We start from the raw sequence: 18,093 nt of genomic DNA on the forward strand, positions 1-18,093 counted from the left end.
ATGATGGAAAATGGGAATCTCAACTTATTTTTGCTACTGTTTGCATTATTACCTATACACACACATACATAAATGTATCTGCTTGTATTGATTCATATCGTTTTATGGTATCTTGTATCAGCTTAGTTGTATGTACTTGTAAAATATAATTCAGTAAGCTGTACACTAAATAAATAAACTTTATGATACCAACTGTTACAAAGCATACCTAGATAATTGACGCATCTGACATTTAACAGTGAACCCAATTTCTGGTTCTAAGGTGTTTACACTGATGGGTCAAAGCATCATGACGACCTGTGTAACACTTTGAAGTTCAACCAGTTAGAAGAATTTTGGGCATAGAAAACCAGTCATTTCTGCCATTATTTAAAGTATTACTAGCACGTATATGCTTGAAGTACCTTGTAGGGTAACACATAAAAAGTGTGTGTGTGTGTGTGTGTGTGTGTGAGAGAGAGAGAGAGAGAGAGAGAGAGAGAGAGAGAGAGAGACTAAGTTTGGAGATTTATTTTTTATTTTTTTTATATTTACTTCAAATCTTCAGTAGATCACAAATTTTTAAATAGTGATGACAGGAAGTATAAATATCCTTCCAAAAAAAGTGTTAGGTGGATTAATGAGCAATTTCACACTTAATTTCTTCTGTATGGAAATGTCTGAAGTATTATGGCGTTAAGAGATGTATGTTGCAGTCAGGCCATTACTAGTTCATTTCTTTCTGGCCTGTTTTGTGAGTGAGCCATCAAATTTTGGAAATGAGTGTTGGGTGCTACTTCTTCATGAGATTCGTCTGTAAAAAAAGATGAGATTAAGATGAATAAAAAAGAACTAAATTGCAACTACAGCAGCAGTATCTGTAAGAACAGTATTAGCGATGAAAAATTACAGAAAACTGTTTATCTGAATATGAATCTTCTTCAGGTATTTCAGATATTTCTCCCTCTGATCCCTTCCAAAATTTGTTACTCATTCAACAAGTGACATATTTGTAGCAGAATTACAGCAAACTGCGAAAGCTAACGAGTACATGCACAAAACTAATGAGAACACTATCAAATACTGGCTCAGACACTTGCAACAGCTGGCATTACGTTTGTTACCACTTATTTTGAAATAATTCTAGAAATTGACAACAGAAGGCAGTACCTGGCTTGGTTGCCAAAGTGTTAATAGCATTTAGGTGCACCTGACAGTAGCTTCAACACATGCTTGACAGGGAAGTATGTAAAACTAGATGTCTACGCACACATCACACAGTTCCCATAAATAGTGGGCCTCTGGTTTTTTGGTACGGAGGTAGTGCCTGATAGGCAATAACATACCAGATGTGTTCCATTGGGTTTAAATTGGACTAATTTGGTGGCCTAGACGTCACAGTGAATTCACTGTCATACTCCTCAAACCATTGCAGCACAATTCTGGTCTTCCGACATTGTCTGTTGTCCTGCTGGTAGATGCCATCTTGTCGGGGAAGACATCTGATATGAACGGATGAAGTTGTTCTGCAATAATGTTCACATACTCCCATAACTGCTGCCACAGATCCCATGGAAGCCCAGGTGCAGGTCCCCCATCGGTGTATGTTTTTTGCAGGTGTTCATTTGGATGGCAGTGTGCCCGGACGCAACCATCAACCCATTGTAACAAGTAATGTAGTTCATCTGACCAGGTGACAGGGTCCAATCTCAATGAGTCTGTGCCCACTGCAATCGTAATTGTTGATGTCGTTGGTCAACATGGAAACACGTCGGAGACATTTGTTGCGGAGACCCATGTCCAACAGTGTATGCTATATGATGGCTCCAGAACACTTGTATCTGCACCAGCATTATACCTTGTCATCAGATCTGCTGCCAGCCACTGCCTGTCGTGTTTTACAGAGGGAGCAAGCCTCCAGCCTATACTTTCTGTGATGAGGCGTGTATGTCCTACACCTTGTCGCTTATTTGTGGTGTCACCATCCTTCAGCCACTTTTCACAGATGTTGATGACAGTAGTATGTGAATAGCCAACCAAGTTTGCAGTTTCTGAGAATTCTCAGTCATTGCAGGGTATCAGTCTGCCCTTTTGTCACTGTTGCTTATTTCTGTATATTTATTCACTTGCAGATTGTGCCACTGCTAAAATATTTTCCCATTCATCTTTGTACTGCTTACATATTTTTCTTACGACATCACATGCCTGCAACAGCACCAAGCTGCATTTAATCTCATGGTGGACAGTGCACATAACTTTTTGGCTCATTAATGTGAATCTTTTGCTGTAATTGCAATGTCATCTGTGTATGCAGACATTGGACTGAATTTCATCATTATTGTACTTATTTGGTATATTGTTCACATCCTGTTATGCGATGCTAAGTTAAATGGGGCTCTGGAGAGATGATCATTCTGTTTTACTCCAGCTGCCACTTAAAGAAAATTAAAGAATCCCTTTAAAAAAAGAGAAGCAGGTGTTTGAACATAAAGAGCACAGATGGAAAGCTACAAGTAAACAAAGAAAAGAAGTCTGAAAGGTGGAAGGAATATATAGCAGGACTGCATAAAGGAAAGAAACTTAAAAAAAATATTATGGAAAGGAAGAGGCATTCGATGAATATAACATAAGTGATGCAATATTGCGGAAGAATTTGACAGAGTACTATAATTACCAAAATCAAAACAAAGCACCTGGACTAGATGACTTTTCCTGAGAACTGTAGGATCCTTACGAGAACCATTCTTCACTAAACTGTTCCACCTAGTATTCAGAATATATGAGATAGGTGAAATACCCCCCAGACTTCAAGAATACTGTAATAATCTCAGTACCAAAGAAGCTAAGTTACGTCTGCTGTGTCGTCAGTCCATTGCTTTAACTAGCCAAAATACTAACACAAAATATCTACAGAAGACTGGGACAGCTTATTGAAGCCATCCCAGGGGGAGATAAGTTTGAGTTCCAAAGAAATGTAGGAAAACGCAAGGCAATACTGACCCTGTGACCTATCTTAGAAAATAGGTTGTTAAGGACAAACGCAAATTTATAACATTTGTAGGTGTAGACAAAGCTTTTGACAATACTGACTGCAAGATACTATGTGAAATTTGAAAATCAGGGATGAAACCTAGGAAGCTTAAGGTTATCTATTACTTGTACAAAACCAGACGGCAATCATTAAAGTCAAAGGACATTAAAGGAAGGTAGTAATGGAGAACAGTGTGAGACTAGGTGGTTGCCTCATGCAGTTGAACTTGTACAAAGAAAAATCGAGAAAGAAAACTATGAATCAAGTTGGAAAATGAACTAAAATTCAGCCAGAGGAAATAGAAACTTTAAGGTTTGCTGACAACATTGTGATTGTGTTAAAGATAGCAAAGGACTTGGAATAAAAGGGTAGTAAAAAGAGGCTATACAATGAACATCAATAAAAGTAAAAAAGGGTAATGAAATTATGTTAGGTGATACTACAGGAATTACGAGGATGTGCTGAGAAGTTATGCCTGCAAATTTTTTTTGTGAAAACTTTTAAAGTGTTTTAAAAAAAACAGATTTTATATGTAGTGTGTGTGCTTTTGGACATACATAATTAAGGCAAAGATGACCAATTGATCACTTATAATTAAGGCAAAGATGACCAATTGATCACTTCATTGTGTATGCACACTACACTTCAACTCTTATGGGAATCAATGAAATGCCACAAGTAATGAGGATAATGGCCAAGGATAACTACATCAGTAGTGTGTGGATAGGTTGAGAATTTGGATCTGGCAGGAGGCATGCTAGGGTAGTCCATGCAGTTGCAGTGAACACTGTGTCTGGATGACACAGTGGTCAGCAAATCTGCCTAGTGAGCTAGAGACCTGGGTTTGAATCCCAGTCTAGCACAAATTTTCAACATTCTCCATCGATTTAAATCAGTGCCCACTGGCAGGTAATGTCATTAATTCCTTTGTGTCTTAAAAGAAATTTTATTAACATTCTACATCTCAGTTCTTCGGGTCTACATATTTATTTCTCAACAGTCACCGTGGTGACAAACACATTTCTCCTCCCCCATCGAGCGAGGTGGCGCAGTGGTTAGCACACTGGACTTGCATTCGGGAGGACGACAGTTCAATCCCGCGTCCGGCCATCCTGATTTAGGTTTTCTGTGATTTTCCTAAATCACTTCAGGCAAATGGCGGGATGGTTCCTTTGAAAGGGCACGGCCGACTTCCTTCTCTGTCCTTCCCTAATCCAATGAGACCAATGACCTCACTGTTTGGTCTTTTCCCCCAAAACAGCCCAACCCAACCCAACATTTCTCCCAACGAGAGACCAGTTTGTTGATACTGTCACTGTAGGATGTTTCACATAATTTACTACCTCACGTCTGCTTCCACCGCTTAATCACTATCAAAGCGAGGTCCTCGAAGGTGTTCTTTCTTTTGGAAACAAATGAAAATTGGCTGGGACCAAGTTGGGACTGTATGGAGGATTATCAATGAAAGTGAACCCAAAGCATCCGATTGTTGCAGATGTCGCAGCACTCGTGTGTGGTCTGACATTGTCATGCAGAAGGAGTGAGTGCTTCATATGTGGATAAAGACTTTGAATTTGCGCTTTCAGTTTTGTCAGGGTCTTGCAATACACCAGCATAGTTACGTTACACATCGTTACATCACATTCTACAATTCAGAGCTGTCTAGTGGCATAGGATTGCAACATTCATCAGTGAAGTGGAAAAGCTGACTGAGTAATTTGCGTCACATATTGTAATTTGAAGGTATTACTTTTCAGTATGCCCTCATAGATTAGAAAATGAGAGACAAAAAGCAGTAAGTGTATAGCAGTTTGGGAATCAAAATAACTAACAGTATCAGAAGTAAAGAGGATGTAAAATAAAGACAAGCAATAGGGTCATTCCATGTCAAGTGGCCTAAGGGTCCCCACTTGACCGTCTCCAATTTTGATGAAATTTTTACAGGATGTACATATAGACCTTACATGAAGCACTGCCAAATTACAGCTTCATAAGTAGTATGGTGGGGCCACTAGCCACCTTTTCGTAAAGGCTTGTTTTTTGACATGGCAACTGAAATGAATAAATGATCAACTTTGTTTTACCATTGTTCAGTATCTAAGAGACCTCTTGTGGTGAAACTTCATGATCCTGTTCAACTTTTTGGGTACAATATCTTATCTGTAAAACAAAAGATAAAACTATGGCAAATTCATCATGGTGTGCTATCAAAGTGGCTCATAAATCTTGTCATACCAAATTTTGACTATACTTTATTGCATTGTATCTACTGAAAGAATAACTTTCTGAAACTGATACTTTGGTTATCTGCAACCTGTCAGCGTGTCGTAAAGCTCTGCAAGTGGCATCTAGATTACTCAAATCATAGCTGAGTTATCTGAGCTCACCTTGTGTGATCAGAAAAAGTTGTTTTTATTTTGGAGGCAGGCCAGTTTAGTATCAACAAAGTTTAGTGTCAACAATGGAGTTTGGTAACATGCTTCAACAATCAGTCTGAAGCACACTGCTGTGTAGTGAAGTGTGTCCAGATGTTGTGTTTGCCTCTTTAAATGATGTAAAGTGTGTTGTCATTACTGGATAAACATCTTTTTTCGGTTAGTAAAAATTATTTCTAGGTACGGGGTGACTCTTTAGGAATGTTTATCAGGTTATTTAATTTTTTTCTGTTGTATTCTCAAGGAAGTTCCCATTATTTATGATTGTTTAATATTTTTCAGTTGGAAATATACACCACTTCTACTTTATCTAATATTGTAACAAATGGCAATTGGAAGCATAAATTGAATTGTAGTGTAATGGATATCAACGAGGTTTCAGTACCATGTGTCATTGGCCGTGCAGATAATTCTGCATGTCATCTGAAAACATACACACAGCTACAAGGCTTCATTCCAATCAAAGAATTTTCAGTAGAGCAACAGGAATTAATAAACCAAAGAAGTGAGATATGTCTTACTAAATGCACAAATATGCTTTCATCACAAAGCAATACTTGCGGACATATATGACTTTCTACAGAGATCTTGTTGTAATCCTTTTGGTGCAAAGAACCATTCTGTTAGAAAGGGTTTACGGGTTGTCACTGTGGAAACAGCAAAACAATTGCAAGCCATGACTAAGAGCAATGTGAAACCTGGTCAGAAGATCTGTCCAACTTGCAGAAAACAATTTTTAGCAAAGAAAGCAGAATAATCACAATCACCCTCAAACCAGTCTGAAGATGAAGCATATCCAGAAGTATCAGTTGATTCAAGTCTAACTGCTTTTGGGGTCTCCTCTCTAAAATTTCAGAGTGTATTAAAAAGGGATGTGAAAGGTTATGCAAAACGAAAAACAAACGGAGCTCAAGAGGCAATTGCGAATAACATTGCTGCTGCTGGAGGATTCGCCCCAAAAGATCTTCAAACACCTAGTACAAGCAAGACATGTCCTAATTGTGAAGATTATAAGCAGCTGATTAAAGTATTGAAAGAGAAGTTGCAGTTGTCGAGGCAGCCCCAAAAATTGCAAAAACTGGACTATAAAAGATACAATGCAAAAATTTGGTGTTTCAGAGAGGTGGTAAAAGCAGCTAGGAAGTTACAGACAGAAAATGGTGTATTAGCTCTGCCAAAGAACATTCCAGATGCCATAAAAGAAAGAGTGGTAACATTTTTTCAGAATGAGGAATTTAGCCAAATTTGTCCACATAAAAAGGAGTGTGTATCAATCAGAATAGAAGGAAAGAAAGTTTTGACTCAAAAATACCTTCTTCTGAATAATTTGAAAGACATGTTTGCTGCATATCGACTTCAGCATGGGTCTAAATTGAATTTTCCAAATTTTGCGAATTGAGGCCAAAATGGTGCATCACTGTGGGTGCTGCAGGAACCCACTCAGTCTGTGTTTGCACTTTACGCCAAAATGTGAAACTGATGCTTGCAAGCACTCCAAGTAAAGAAAATTGTAAGAGTCTGATTCACTAAAACAGTGTGTGATTTGGAATCCAAAGACTGCATGCTTCATCGCCTTGAAATCTGCCTGGGAAAGAACTACAGTAACAGTTTTTAGAAAGTAGTTTTGAAGACAGTGATCCAGAAGATATCACTGAGTTCAAACAGTGGGTGCACACTGATAGAGATACATTAGAAACCAAGCAGATGACCACTGAGGATTTTATTGAAGATATGATTCCAAAAATGACGAACTTTTCACTCATCATTATGTTGCAAAGCACCAGAGCAAGCACCTAAAATGCATAAAAGAAAGCTGTAAGCTAACTGAACTGATTATATTAAGGGACTTTGCTGAAAATTATTCCTTCATTCTCCAGGATGCAGCTCAAGGTGTTCACTGGAATAACAGCCAAGCAACTTTACACTCATTTGTTGTGCACTTCAGAAATAACTTGGACATCAGCTACTGTATAATAAGCAACAGCCTGAAACATGATGCAATCGCTGTACATGCTTTTATAGTGAAATTAATAGAAGATTGAAAGTGAAACTTCCTGGCAGATTAAAACTGTGTGCCCGACCGAGACACGAACTTGGGACCTTTGCCTTTCGCGGGCAAGTGCTCTACCATCTGAGCTACCGAAGCACGACTCATGCCCGGTCCTCACAGCTTTACTTCTGCCAGTATCTCAGATGGTAGAGCACTTGCCCGCAGAAGGCAAAGGTCCCGAGTTCGAGTCTCGGTCGGGCACACAGTTTTAATCTGCCAGGAAGTTTCATATCAGCGCACACTCCGCTGCAGAGTGAAAATCTCATTCTGGAAGATCTAAAGTGTTTCCTTGGAATAATCACACACATTTACTACTTCAGTGATGGGTCAGCAGCACAGTACAAAAACTTTAAAAATTTTCTGAATCTCTGCCACCATCAAAATGGAACTTTTTTGCTACAAGCCATGGAAAATTACCATGTGATGGAATTTGAGGAACTGTAAAGTGCCTGGCTAAAAGAGCAAGCCTTCAAAGTACAACTGAGGACCAGATTTTGACACCAACTGATTTGTTTAAATACTGTACAAAGAATATCAGAGGAATCCAGTTAATTTTTGTTTCAAAAGAAGAAATTGAAACATTAAAAACTGAGCAGGAAGCAAGGTTCAAAAATGGCTGCACAGTATCAGGTACAAGAGAGAATCACCATTTTGTGCCATTAAATGAAAAGCAAGTTTGTATTAGAAGAGTATCCAATGATACAATTTTTTTGTGGCGAATGTTGACCAAAGTCAAGCAACAGTTCCATTCAGAAATATTACAGCCTTAAAACCGGGCCAATACATTGCCTGTATGATGGAAACTGATGGATTGGTAATGTGTCCGAAGTTTCAGAAGAAGAAAATTATGTTTTAGTCAGTTTCATGCACCCCAATGGACCTCCACATTCATTCTATTGACCAGCTAGGCAGGATGCCTGTTGGATTCCAAACCAACACATTATTTCTGTAATTCCAGCTCCATCAGCAACAAGAATGGGCCGGCATTATAACTTGTTAGAATCAACTGTTATTGCTATTTGTAAAAAAATTCAGAAAATGAATTAATAAGAACTGAAATATTTGGCTTGGGAACCATAAAGAGTACGACTGGTACCTGTATTTTTTAATGTAATTGCAGAGCTTTATGACATGCTGGCAGGTTGCAAAGAACTAAAGTATTAGCTTAAGAAAGTTACTCTTTCAGTAGATACAAGGCAATAAATTATAATCAAAATTTGGTACGACAAGATTTATGAGCCACTTTGAGAGCACACTATGATGAATTTACCATAGTTTGACCTTTTGTACCAAAACTAAGCTATTGTGCCCAAAAAGTTGAACAGGATCACAAAGTTTCAGCACAACAGGTCTCTTAGATACTGAACAATGCTAAAACAAAGTTGAGCATTTGTTCATTTCAGTCGCAATGTTAAAAAATGAGTCTTTACGAAAAGGTGGCTAGTGGCCCTACTATACTACCTATGAAGCTGTAATTTGGCAGTGTTCCATGTAAGGTCTATATGTACATCCTATAGAAATTTCATCAAAATTGGAGATGATCGAGTGGGGAGCTTGTCTAAATTTAGGCCACTTGACATGGAATGACCCAATAACAAGGAAGCCTGTTTCGATCGTGTACGTGGGGAGTGAAGTGTTGTGTGGAAGTGAAATATGGAGAACAAACAGAACTAACAGCAAGAGAACAAAAGCTTTTGAAATGTGTTGTGAAAGAAGAATGCTGAAATTAACTAGAGGGACCAGATATCAGTGAACAGGTATTGAATCAAATCAAGGAACAGATAGTTTTATGTTATAATTTGACAACAAAAGTCATGATCTGTTCTTTTAATATCATCCCTCCATTGCTTATACTCTGCATAGCACTTTCCAGGATCATGTTTTTCGTGTTTTAGCTTCCACACATTACTTTCTGTTCTGTGTACTCGTCTCATCCATTTTTACCCTGTTCTCATGTTGTATACATATTACAGTGTGTTTCAAAGGGCTGTTATTCCTACAACATTGTAATAATGTCCAGAAAGTCATTGATACAATTCCCTGTTCAACCATCCAGAGTTATGTTTCCTTTGCTTTCCTGCAGTTTCTTAAGCCAAATGCCAGAATTTTTTAAGGCATAGCACAACAGCTGATTAATAATGTTCTTTTTTATTCCCACAGGCTCACAAAACATATCACATTATTTTTTTTGCAATTATAGTTGTTGATCTTATTGTTTGAGGTGACATCTTATGCATAGTCATTCGCAAAATCTTTTTCTTGCCACGAAAGTTTCAGCAATAATCCTACCTTATAACCAAAGTCTTATGAATTATCAAATTATACATATAATTTCTGCAATTTAATAGCACGCTATAGAAACCCATAAATCTGCACTGTTTTCACTTAAATGAGATCAACAATTTGAAGTCAAAACAGTTTTTTCTGATTAATAGCAATAATAATGATGATGATAATCCAAAAGGAGAATGAAATGTAATCTGGAAAATTTTAGGTCCAAATTATACTGAAGAAGGAAGAAAGAACCTAAGGGCAAATAAAGAAATTCATAAGTGTACCAACATATTTTTGGATATGAAAAAACTCATGCTACAATTCTGTGAATACATTAAAAGAATATAGCCAACCAGTTTAACTAGAAAGTTTGTAGGATTCTGTGAAATTCGCAGTAAAACTAAAATTAAAATGATAAAATGAATTGTGGCAGTAAAAAAGATTGAAGGAGGCAGGAATAACACAACAGGTCAGTTTTATGATAAGAAAAACTCAAGAAGACTAGAACACCTTTGCTTGGTAAGCAGAAAATACCCATTCTGAGAGAATGAAACTTACACTATTCAGCCAGAACATTATGACCACTGACCTACTATCGATATAAACCCATCTAGGTGATAGCAGCTTCACCTGGTGAGGAATGACTGCTGGTCAGTCACACGCATAGTGTATGTAGTGTCAGTGAGCATGCTGTCTGTGTGTAGAATGGGGAAGATGCACAATCTATCTAAGTTTGACCGAGGGCAGATTATGATGGCCCAGACATTTGGCATGAGCATTTTGGAAACTGAACGTCTTCTGGAGTGTTCAAGGAATGCTGTGGTGAGTGTCTTTAACACATGGTAAAACCGAGGTGAAACCACACCAGGCATCGTGAGGTTGGGCGGCCAACTCTAATTGCAGAAACAGGGCGGCATAGGCTGGGCAGAGTGGCAAAACAAGCAAACTTTAGTGCTGGGCAGAGTACAAGTGTGTCTGAATACAGAAATGAGCATGTGACCATTGGCACTGGACATTGGCACAGTGGCAGAGCTTTGCATGGTCTGGTGAATTCTGATACCTTCTTGATCATGCCGACGGGAGTGAGTGAATCTGTCATCTTCCAATGGAACAGCTTCTTGACATTTGTCCTGCGGGATGGAGACAAGATCCATTATGTCCTGGGGAATATTCACATGGGCATCCATGCACCCAGTGGAATTCTTGCAAGACGCCGTGATGGCCAAGCAGTGTCATATACTGGTTGCAAGACACGTACACCCCTTCAAGGCCATCATGTTTCTCGATGGCAGTAGCATTTTTCAGCAAGATAATGCACCATGTTACGACACCATGCATTTGATGGAGTTGTTCAAGGAACACAGTGGCAAGTTCCAACTGATGTACTGGCCCCCCAGCTCGCCAGATCTGAACCTGATCAAACACAACTGGAATATGATTGAACGTGGCATCACAGCTCATCTACCGTCCCCGGATTTACAGGAATTTAGTGACTTGTATGTGCAGTGTGGTGCCAACTCCCTCCAGTGACCTAACAAGACCCAACACGTCACTGTTGCTACCTGTGCTAAAAGTCAACATAATTTACCCCATGGGAAACTGCCTTATACACTCGAATCCCTCACAGTTGCAGTAATCCTTAGAAATCTCCCCTGGGAAAGGTGAGTGCTAGTTGTTCCTCATTGCAGTGATAATACTGTTTTTCACTTGTGCAATTCCTTATTTATCGTCAACAGTATACCTATCCAACCATGTGTCATAAGATAATGAGTCATTACTTTTCTTTCTACTTTGACTGATTTCTTTTTCATGTGCATAGTATTCATCTTTTACCTCACCAAATTCTAAACTTTTTTCTAGAGTATTTTTCATAAACTATGTAAACAAGAAGTAGGTCAGTAGTTAGCAGAAAGCAAGAAGTAAGTGTAAGGACTAAGAGGAGTTAAAACAGTTAAAGATGATTCACATATTTTAAGAACTAGTGATAAAGAGAGTAGTTACAAGAAGCAACTGAGGGGAACATTAGTTGCAAAGAACTTCAGAAAGAGAAAGAGAGAGAGAGAGAGAGAGAGAGAGAGAGAGAGAGAGAGAGAGAGAGAGAGAGAGATTGATTACAGGGGGACAACAGAGTTCAAAAAGTAGTCTGTAACTCTACAAATCTTAAAATTTCAAAAATATTCTATGCCTTCTGTGCACAGTTTAAGGATACAAATGTAATAAAATACTGCGTTTCCAGTGACTTTTCTCTGTTCACGTACTGTTGTTTCCAAAATGTCATTAATGAAGCACTCAAACAAAATGAAATTTACAACCAATCAAAGTAAGAACCTTAATGATTAAATTTACAGAATGATACTTCGTAATTATGTCATCTTCAAGTTATTATATACAGCTTTATCAAAGAAAGTTGAACATTCCCCGCAAGTGGTGAACAGAGCATGAAAAATCACTTATTACTTAGCACCTAAGAGTACCTTTTGATAGAATTACAAATTAAGTGGCTTCACCATGAACGTGTCATGTCATGAAGTTGTAACCCATATGTGATCCTGTGTATGCATGAAAAGATGAACCGAAGGGAACTAGGCGTGTTGTAAATTTAGAAGTGAGCATGACATTGATATTGTATGTGATGACGTTTGTCATCCACATCAGTATGGAGAACATAACTGTTTTTTGATTGTTGATATGATGCTGGAACACAGCTACAAATGTGCTGTTGTATTTTCTCAAAAGTAGGTGGTGACTGCAATGGTGTGTATTGTGTGCACATAACACATCACATCTTTGATATTAAATAAAATGTTTGTTTGGATACAGTGGGATTGTCAATGTGAATCTTGTTATAATGGTAAGTCAGATTTCGGTTTTGGCTACCGTGATGGTTCAATAACTGTGACATACTGTACATGTGACCAGTCCTCCAAAGGAAATGCTCTAGTGTCTTTAACTGCCTCAGATCAAGATCTTGTATGCTATTGAACTTTATGGAAAATCCAGACTGCTCTCTATAGCTGATCACATTATTATGTAAACTGTATGATCTGAATAGGTGTCCCTGCTTCAGTACATACAAACAAATGAATTTTTACGGAACTGCATGTCTACATATTGTAAAGAATGTTTGTTACTACTTCTCTTCATGACAGGTAGAATTTTTTCTTTGACCTTTTCATTCAAGTTAAAGTAGTATCCCTTAAATATTCAAGTTAAGTATTATCTCTGAAATGTATCTGACAATTTGTTAAGCTGTTGCTGTAACCAGAGTAACTGAACTTTAGCATGTAAAAGTTCTATGACATATTGCATTGATTTAGTCATTTTGTTGTGTCATTACAGATCATGTATGAACTAAATGTCATTCCATGATGAAGAAAAATTTTTTGCAAAAAAAATTGTACGTTATGAAAAATGCATAGAATTGTCAAATTAATACAAGTCCCTAAATCATAGCAGTGGCCTTATGTGCTTTAAAAGTGACAAGCAGACACTGTATGAAGCATGTGTTGAAAATGTTACTGGGTAATACTAGATAAGATTTCATCATTAGGTCATTTATCATATTGTCAAGAAATTTATTGTGTACATGAAAATTCCTTATTTGCAGGTGGCCGAAATCGTGCCCGTTCACGAAGAAATAATGAAGATGGGAACACCAATTGATATCTCAGTGGCTTATCTGCAGCGGTGTTTATAGATTTTTTATGTGTAATTTGATTCAGTTTGAACTTCCTGGCAGCTCAACTCTACAAAATAAAACCACTTCCATAATTTATTTTTCATTTTATCTTAAATTTACTTATTGCAGAACAGCAACCAGTAGTCCAAACATTGTTTCTTTTGCCATTGTTGTATGTCTTACATATTAGTTTGGATTTTATCTCACAGTGATTTCTGTTTGCATGTAATGATATTTTTTTGTTTCTGTGTAGTAGTAAAATGTTTTTGCTACTGTTTTGTTCTTGTTTCATTATTCCTAATTTGTCAGTAAGAGTTTCCATATTGTATACAATGGCATAGCAACTAGTAAGTGAAAAATAGGAAACGTCATATCGAAGGGCCAAATCTCAGAAGTGATACATAAATATTCAGTAATTCATTAAGCCATTATCTTGCATATTTTGTGAATATTTTCAGAAGCTACTTTTAGTTATGCTTATATTCTTTTTGTAGTTGTTTTTTGTGTGGTAAAGATCTAAACAACATTCCTTTTTTAAAGTTTGACAGACACAATATGCATTCTGGTACTACCTTTTGTCCTTTACTTTGATGAGTTATTTGTAGTTAAGAAGTTTTGCTCAATACTAGTCATAGAGCTGCACAGGAAGGTAGAATAATTGTCAGATTCATGAAATATTTTTGGTGAATGAACAATACCAAACTGTACATAAAGTTTAATTTTTTGTAAGGTAATTTAAATACAATACCTTTTCCACCAAATTTCAGAATTAAATTACTGAATGTGGTGGTTATTAATAGAAAATTTATGTTTTGTTGTTGGAATGTTGAAATACAACTAAAATTACACCATTTGGATGCCCGATATTGTAATTCCTAATACACTGTTGTAGGTATGAAGTTTTGTGTACATTGTGTACCACATTTCCCCATCCCGAATTAAAATAAGGTATTAAAATGAAACTCTTAACATAATTGATATAAGAATTTTGAAAATTTGTAGTTTCAGAGGCACTTATTGTGAGGAATACAACTGTGGTGGGTTAAAAGATAGGCACTGGATAGGGTGTGTCGAATATTATGAGGAGCAGTCTAATTAAAATGAGACAGTTGGCAAAAAAAAAAAAAAAAGTATCTCTTATTTCAAAAGTAATTGCCATAACTGGTAATGTTTGTATCCCAATGCCACCATGTAAAAATATTTGCAGTTACCTGTGGAACCGTGAATATACTCAAGTGTGCACCTCTTTGTCTGAAGCAAGTTGATGGCCGTGAATGCCTTTCTTCAGAGCATCAAAATATGGAAATAACATAGGGACTGTATGGATGATGTGTAAGGTCTTCCAGCAAAACTTTTACAGTGTAGCGAAAACAACTTGGCACCATGTGGGTGGTACCTAGACTAGATTTTGCTCATAAGAACAGTAGATCAGACAATGATGTGGGTGATCCACTTTCATAAATGGACAGGAGATAATGCACATTCTACATAGAGGGCCATCTAATCATCGAGTATCAGGTAACTTCATTCATTTAATTTTTAATCATCTAAACTGTGGTGTCAATGGCACAGGGTTATAGAATATTTCATAATGCATCAAGAATTTAGTATATTTTTAATTCGTGGAATTACAGCATGGCTGATACATGTGTAACATTGATTGTAGTGTTTAATAAGCTACAGACACCATTGGTGTCTTACCAAATGCCTAGCAACTGAGGAAACTAGGTCAGCATTGCGTGAGTGTTGGTGGGCAAAAAAAAGAGTTCTCAAATTAGTGGCTGGCCAGTGCCACCAGTCCTTTAATACCATAACCTTTGCACATGTTCTGCTTATTCCCAGCCCGTTAATGCCATAACTTTTTGCATGTTCATGTGGCAGTAACTGAATATGATAGTGAAACATTCTACCTCACAGGGATCTAGACTTGATTGCTCAGATCAATAGGATTGTGCAAATTTTTATAACAACCCATCAGCCTCAGTTGAACTTAATGGCTTTTGAAGCAGCCCCAGTTGCATTAGAGACTGTCATGTAGGAACAAGAAGTTGTCTCACTCAAGAAGCTCAAGAAAAATATCCAAATTTTAGAGAATCTCAGAAATATCTTGAGAAATGTCCAACTGTGCTACCCAACTTGGTTTTCAAATGAATGTACTGTTAGTGTAATAACTATTCTGTAGGAGTGTGGCTGTTGGTTATGTTGCATACTAACCAACCACAGCTGTTGTGGTTTCAAATGTGGTTGCTACATATGCAAACTGAATAATCACATGTATCTGTTGTGGGTTTTGACACCCAAATGTAAACTGGCACTTTTGGTTGATCTGCAGGGACATATGCTCTTAAGTTAATATGTAAGAAATAGTTTATTTACAAAAAGGAATGATATAGGACTAAACCCAGTTTGTATGGTATTAGGAAACGAAATCATTTCATTGTTTGCCATTGAATAAAGCTTTGTTCTTTTATTGAATTAGAGCCCTTTTAATATGTGATCATTAAGGCTAGGTTTACTATATAGTTTGCACAGATTTTTTTGTTTTGCTTTTATCAAATTTGTTTATATTTACACCCATTTCTCATGTGTAAATCTACACACTGTATTGCAAATAAACACTCCTATATGTGGAGTCGCATTTAAACGCGGTACTGTATCTATTTTGTCATCGCTAATGATTAGTTTGCATTAATAACTGCATCAAAAATAATTTTATAAAAATACATAAGTCATACTCAAAAGTTTCTTTTTCTATGCAATTCTGACAAAGCTGATTTGTTGATGTGACTGTTAAATAGGTTTCCTCGATTTAGTTCTCAAATTGCAACACCTCAACTTTTCATGATAATTAAGACCATAGAGGCATGGTGTTTTTTGGATGTACCTCTGACTAGAAAGCAATTCTGGTAGCTGAAATCAGAGGTTTTTGTTAATCCTGCCTATTGATATTTTCATAGGGACTTTCATCCCCATCACGTTTTTTTTAATTTCAAACTGAGAAGTCAAATACCAATGTTCATAGATGCAGCTTTAAAAATGTTGTAGTATTTCTTTAATAACAAATTATTAAAAAAACTTTCAGTCTCTTGGGGACTGCATAAACACTGAAACACACAATTCTTTTTATTTTTTAATTTCTGACTGAAAACAAATACCAATTTTTGTAGTCCTAGCTTTAAAATTGCCTTTGTGACATATTTTCAAAAAACCTTTCATCCCCTATTTCACCCCCTCAGGGATGAAATTTCCAAAAATCCCATATTATATTATGCCTACAGTATAAGATCAACACCCTCTCCAAATTTCAGCCTACAGTATAAGATAGACACCCTCTCCAAATTTCAAGTTTCTATCCTTAGCAGTTTGGATTGGGTGATGAGTCAGTGAATAAGTCAAGACATGGGAACGAAAATAATCAGTTTTTGAAAACATAATATTTTAAAATCTTGTCCAGTGGAGTCCCCAACAATCAGCCTTTCATTCTTATCCCATCCAGTAAGTCTTCCCTGACCCAGGGTTCTCTGCATTATTTCCAAACTCCCCCATTTCCTAAGCCTCAGTAGTCCTTTTCCTTCACCACTCTACCTTCCACCAGCAGAAGGAGCCACTGGCTCCAAAGGCTTGCAGATGTAAATACTGTTATGTTTATATTCTCCTGCTGCTGCTTGGTGAGTACATCTTTTGTCTGTCCAATTACATGACTTTATATATAGAGAGAGAGATTGCTATTGTTTTTGACGAGAAACAGTATTTTTTGTATGTCAAAAATATTATTTTGTTTGCTGTTTCCCCTTATATTTTTAATTTTGCATCTAGCGGATACAGAATTACAGAAATACTGGCTAACATGAGGCTTAGATATAATAAAGACAAACATGCTTAAGAAAGGAAAGGTTTAAATTGGAAATTGGTACATGAAGTAGGTTCTGCCAGACATTGTATATTGGCTTATGGAGTAGACATGTTTTAGGTTCCAACTGGAGAGCTGTACTTAGCATGCTGCTACAAATATTAGGGTGTAGGCCTTGTACAACATTCCAAAACAGCTGAGGACAATTCCTGGTTTACATACTTTAAAAGGTCTTAAAATCCATTATGAGAAGCAGTCATATTGCAAATAAAAGCAGTGCGACGAAGCTAGTCCCAGGAGTCTGAGGCAATGGAGATATGGAAATAGATAAAACCAATTCCAAAGAATACTTGTGCAGAAGAAACATGACATCTGTTTACAGTGGCACTTAGTGTGACACAGTGTATGCTACATAATTCCCCCTCCCTGTGGGTCTGGGGGTTAGAATAGGCCCGAGGAATTCCTGCCTGTTGTAAGAGGTGTCTAAAAGGAGTCTCACACCTTTTGGCCTTTATGTGATGGTCCCCTGTAGGGTTTGACTTCAATTTTTCAAAATTTTCCTGAAGAGCGAGCCAATTGGGGAAGGGCGCCTTACATGGTGCATCGTGTCCATTGTGCATTGAGATCTTTAGCTCACTTTCTCGTTGTGGCATTGCAGTCCTACTCATCCTCCATCTCTTGCGTGAGGACATCTTCCTAGGTGCATTTTCCTCCACCCACTATGCAGTGTTGTTTTCTGTGCTGATGATGACCATGGAATTCTTTTCACCTTTTATCCAGCACGGTAGCCAGTCT

General features: G+C 37.3%; 1 protein-coding gene across 4 annotated transcripts in view; it reads left to right on the forward strand.

Annotated features, from left to right (window-relative positions):
- LOC126486149 (DDB1- and CUL4-associated factor 6-like) overlaps positions 1-14,578 on the forward strand; it is a 227,199-nt gene extending 212,621 nt beyond the window's left edge. For 3 of the 4 annotated variants that reach the window (XM_050108930.1, XM_050108927.1, XM_050108928.1), the window contains exon 15: positions 13,377-14,578. In XM_050108930.1, the coding sequence (XP_049964887.1) occupies positions 13,377-13,432 (56 nt within the window). In that variant the 3' untranslated portion in view covers positions 13,433-14,578. Of the gene's footprint in view, positions 1-13,108; positions 13,256-13,376 lie in introns of those variants that run through there. The other variant, XM_050108929.1, reaches the window with a different exon arrangement.
- The last annotated feature ends 3,515 nt before the right edge of the window (positions 14,579-18,093 follow it).

This window comes from Schistocerca serialis, chromosome 1 (assembly GCF_023864345.2).
Source record: "Schistocerca serialis cubense isolate TAMUIC-IGC-003099 chromosome 1, iqSchSeri2.2, whole genome shotgun sequence".
NCBI lineage: Eukaryota > Metazoa > Arthropoda > Insecta > Orthoptera > Acrididae > Schistocerca > Schistocerca serialis.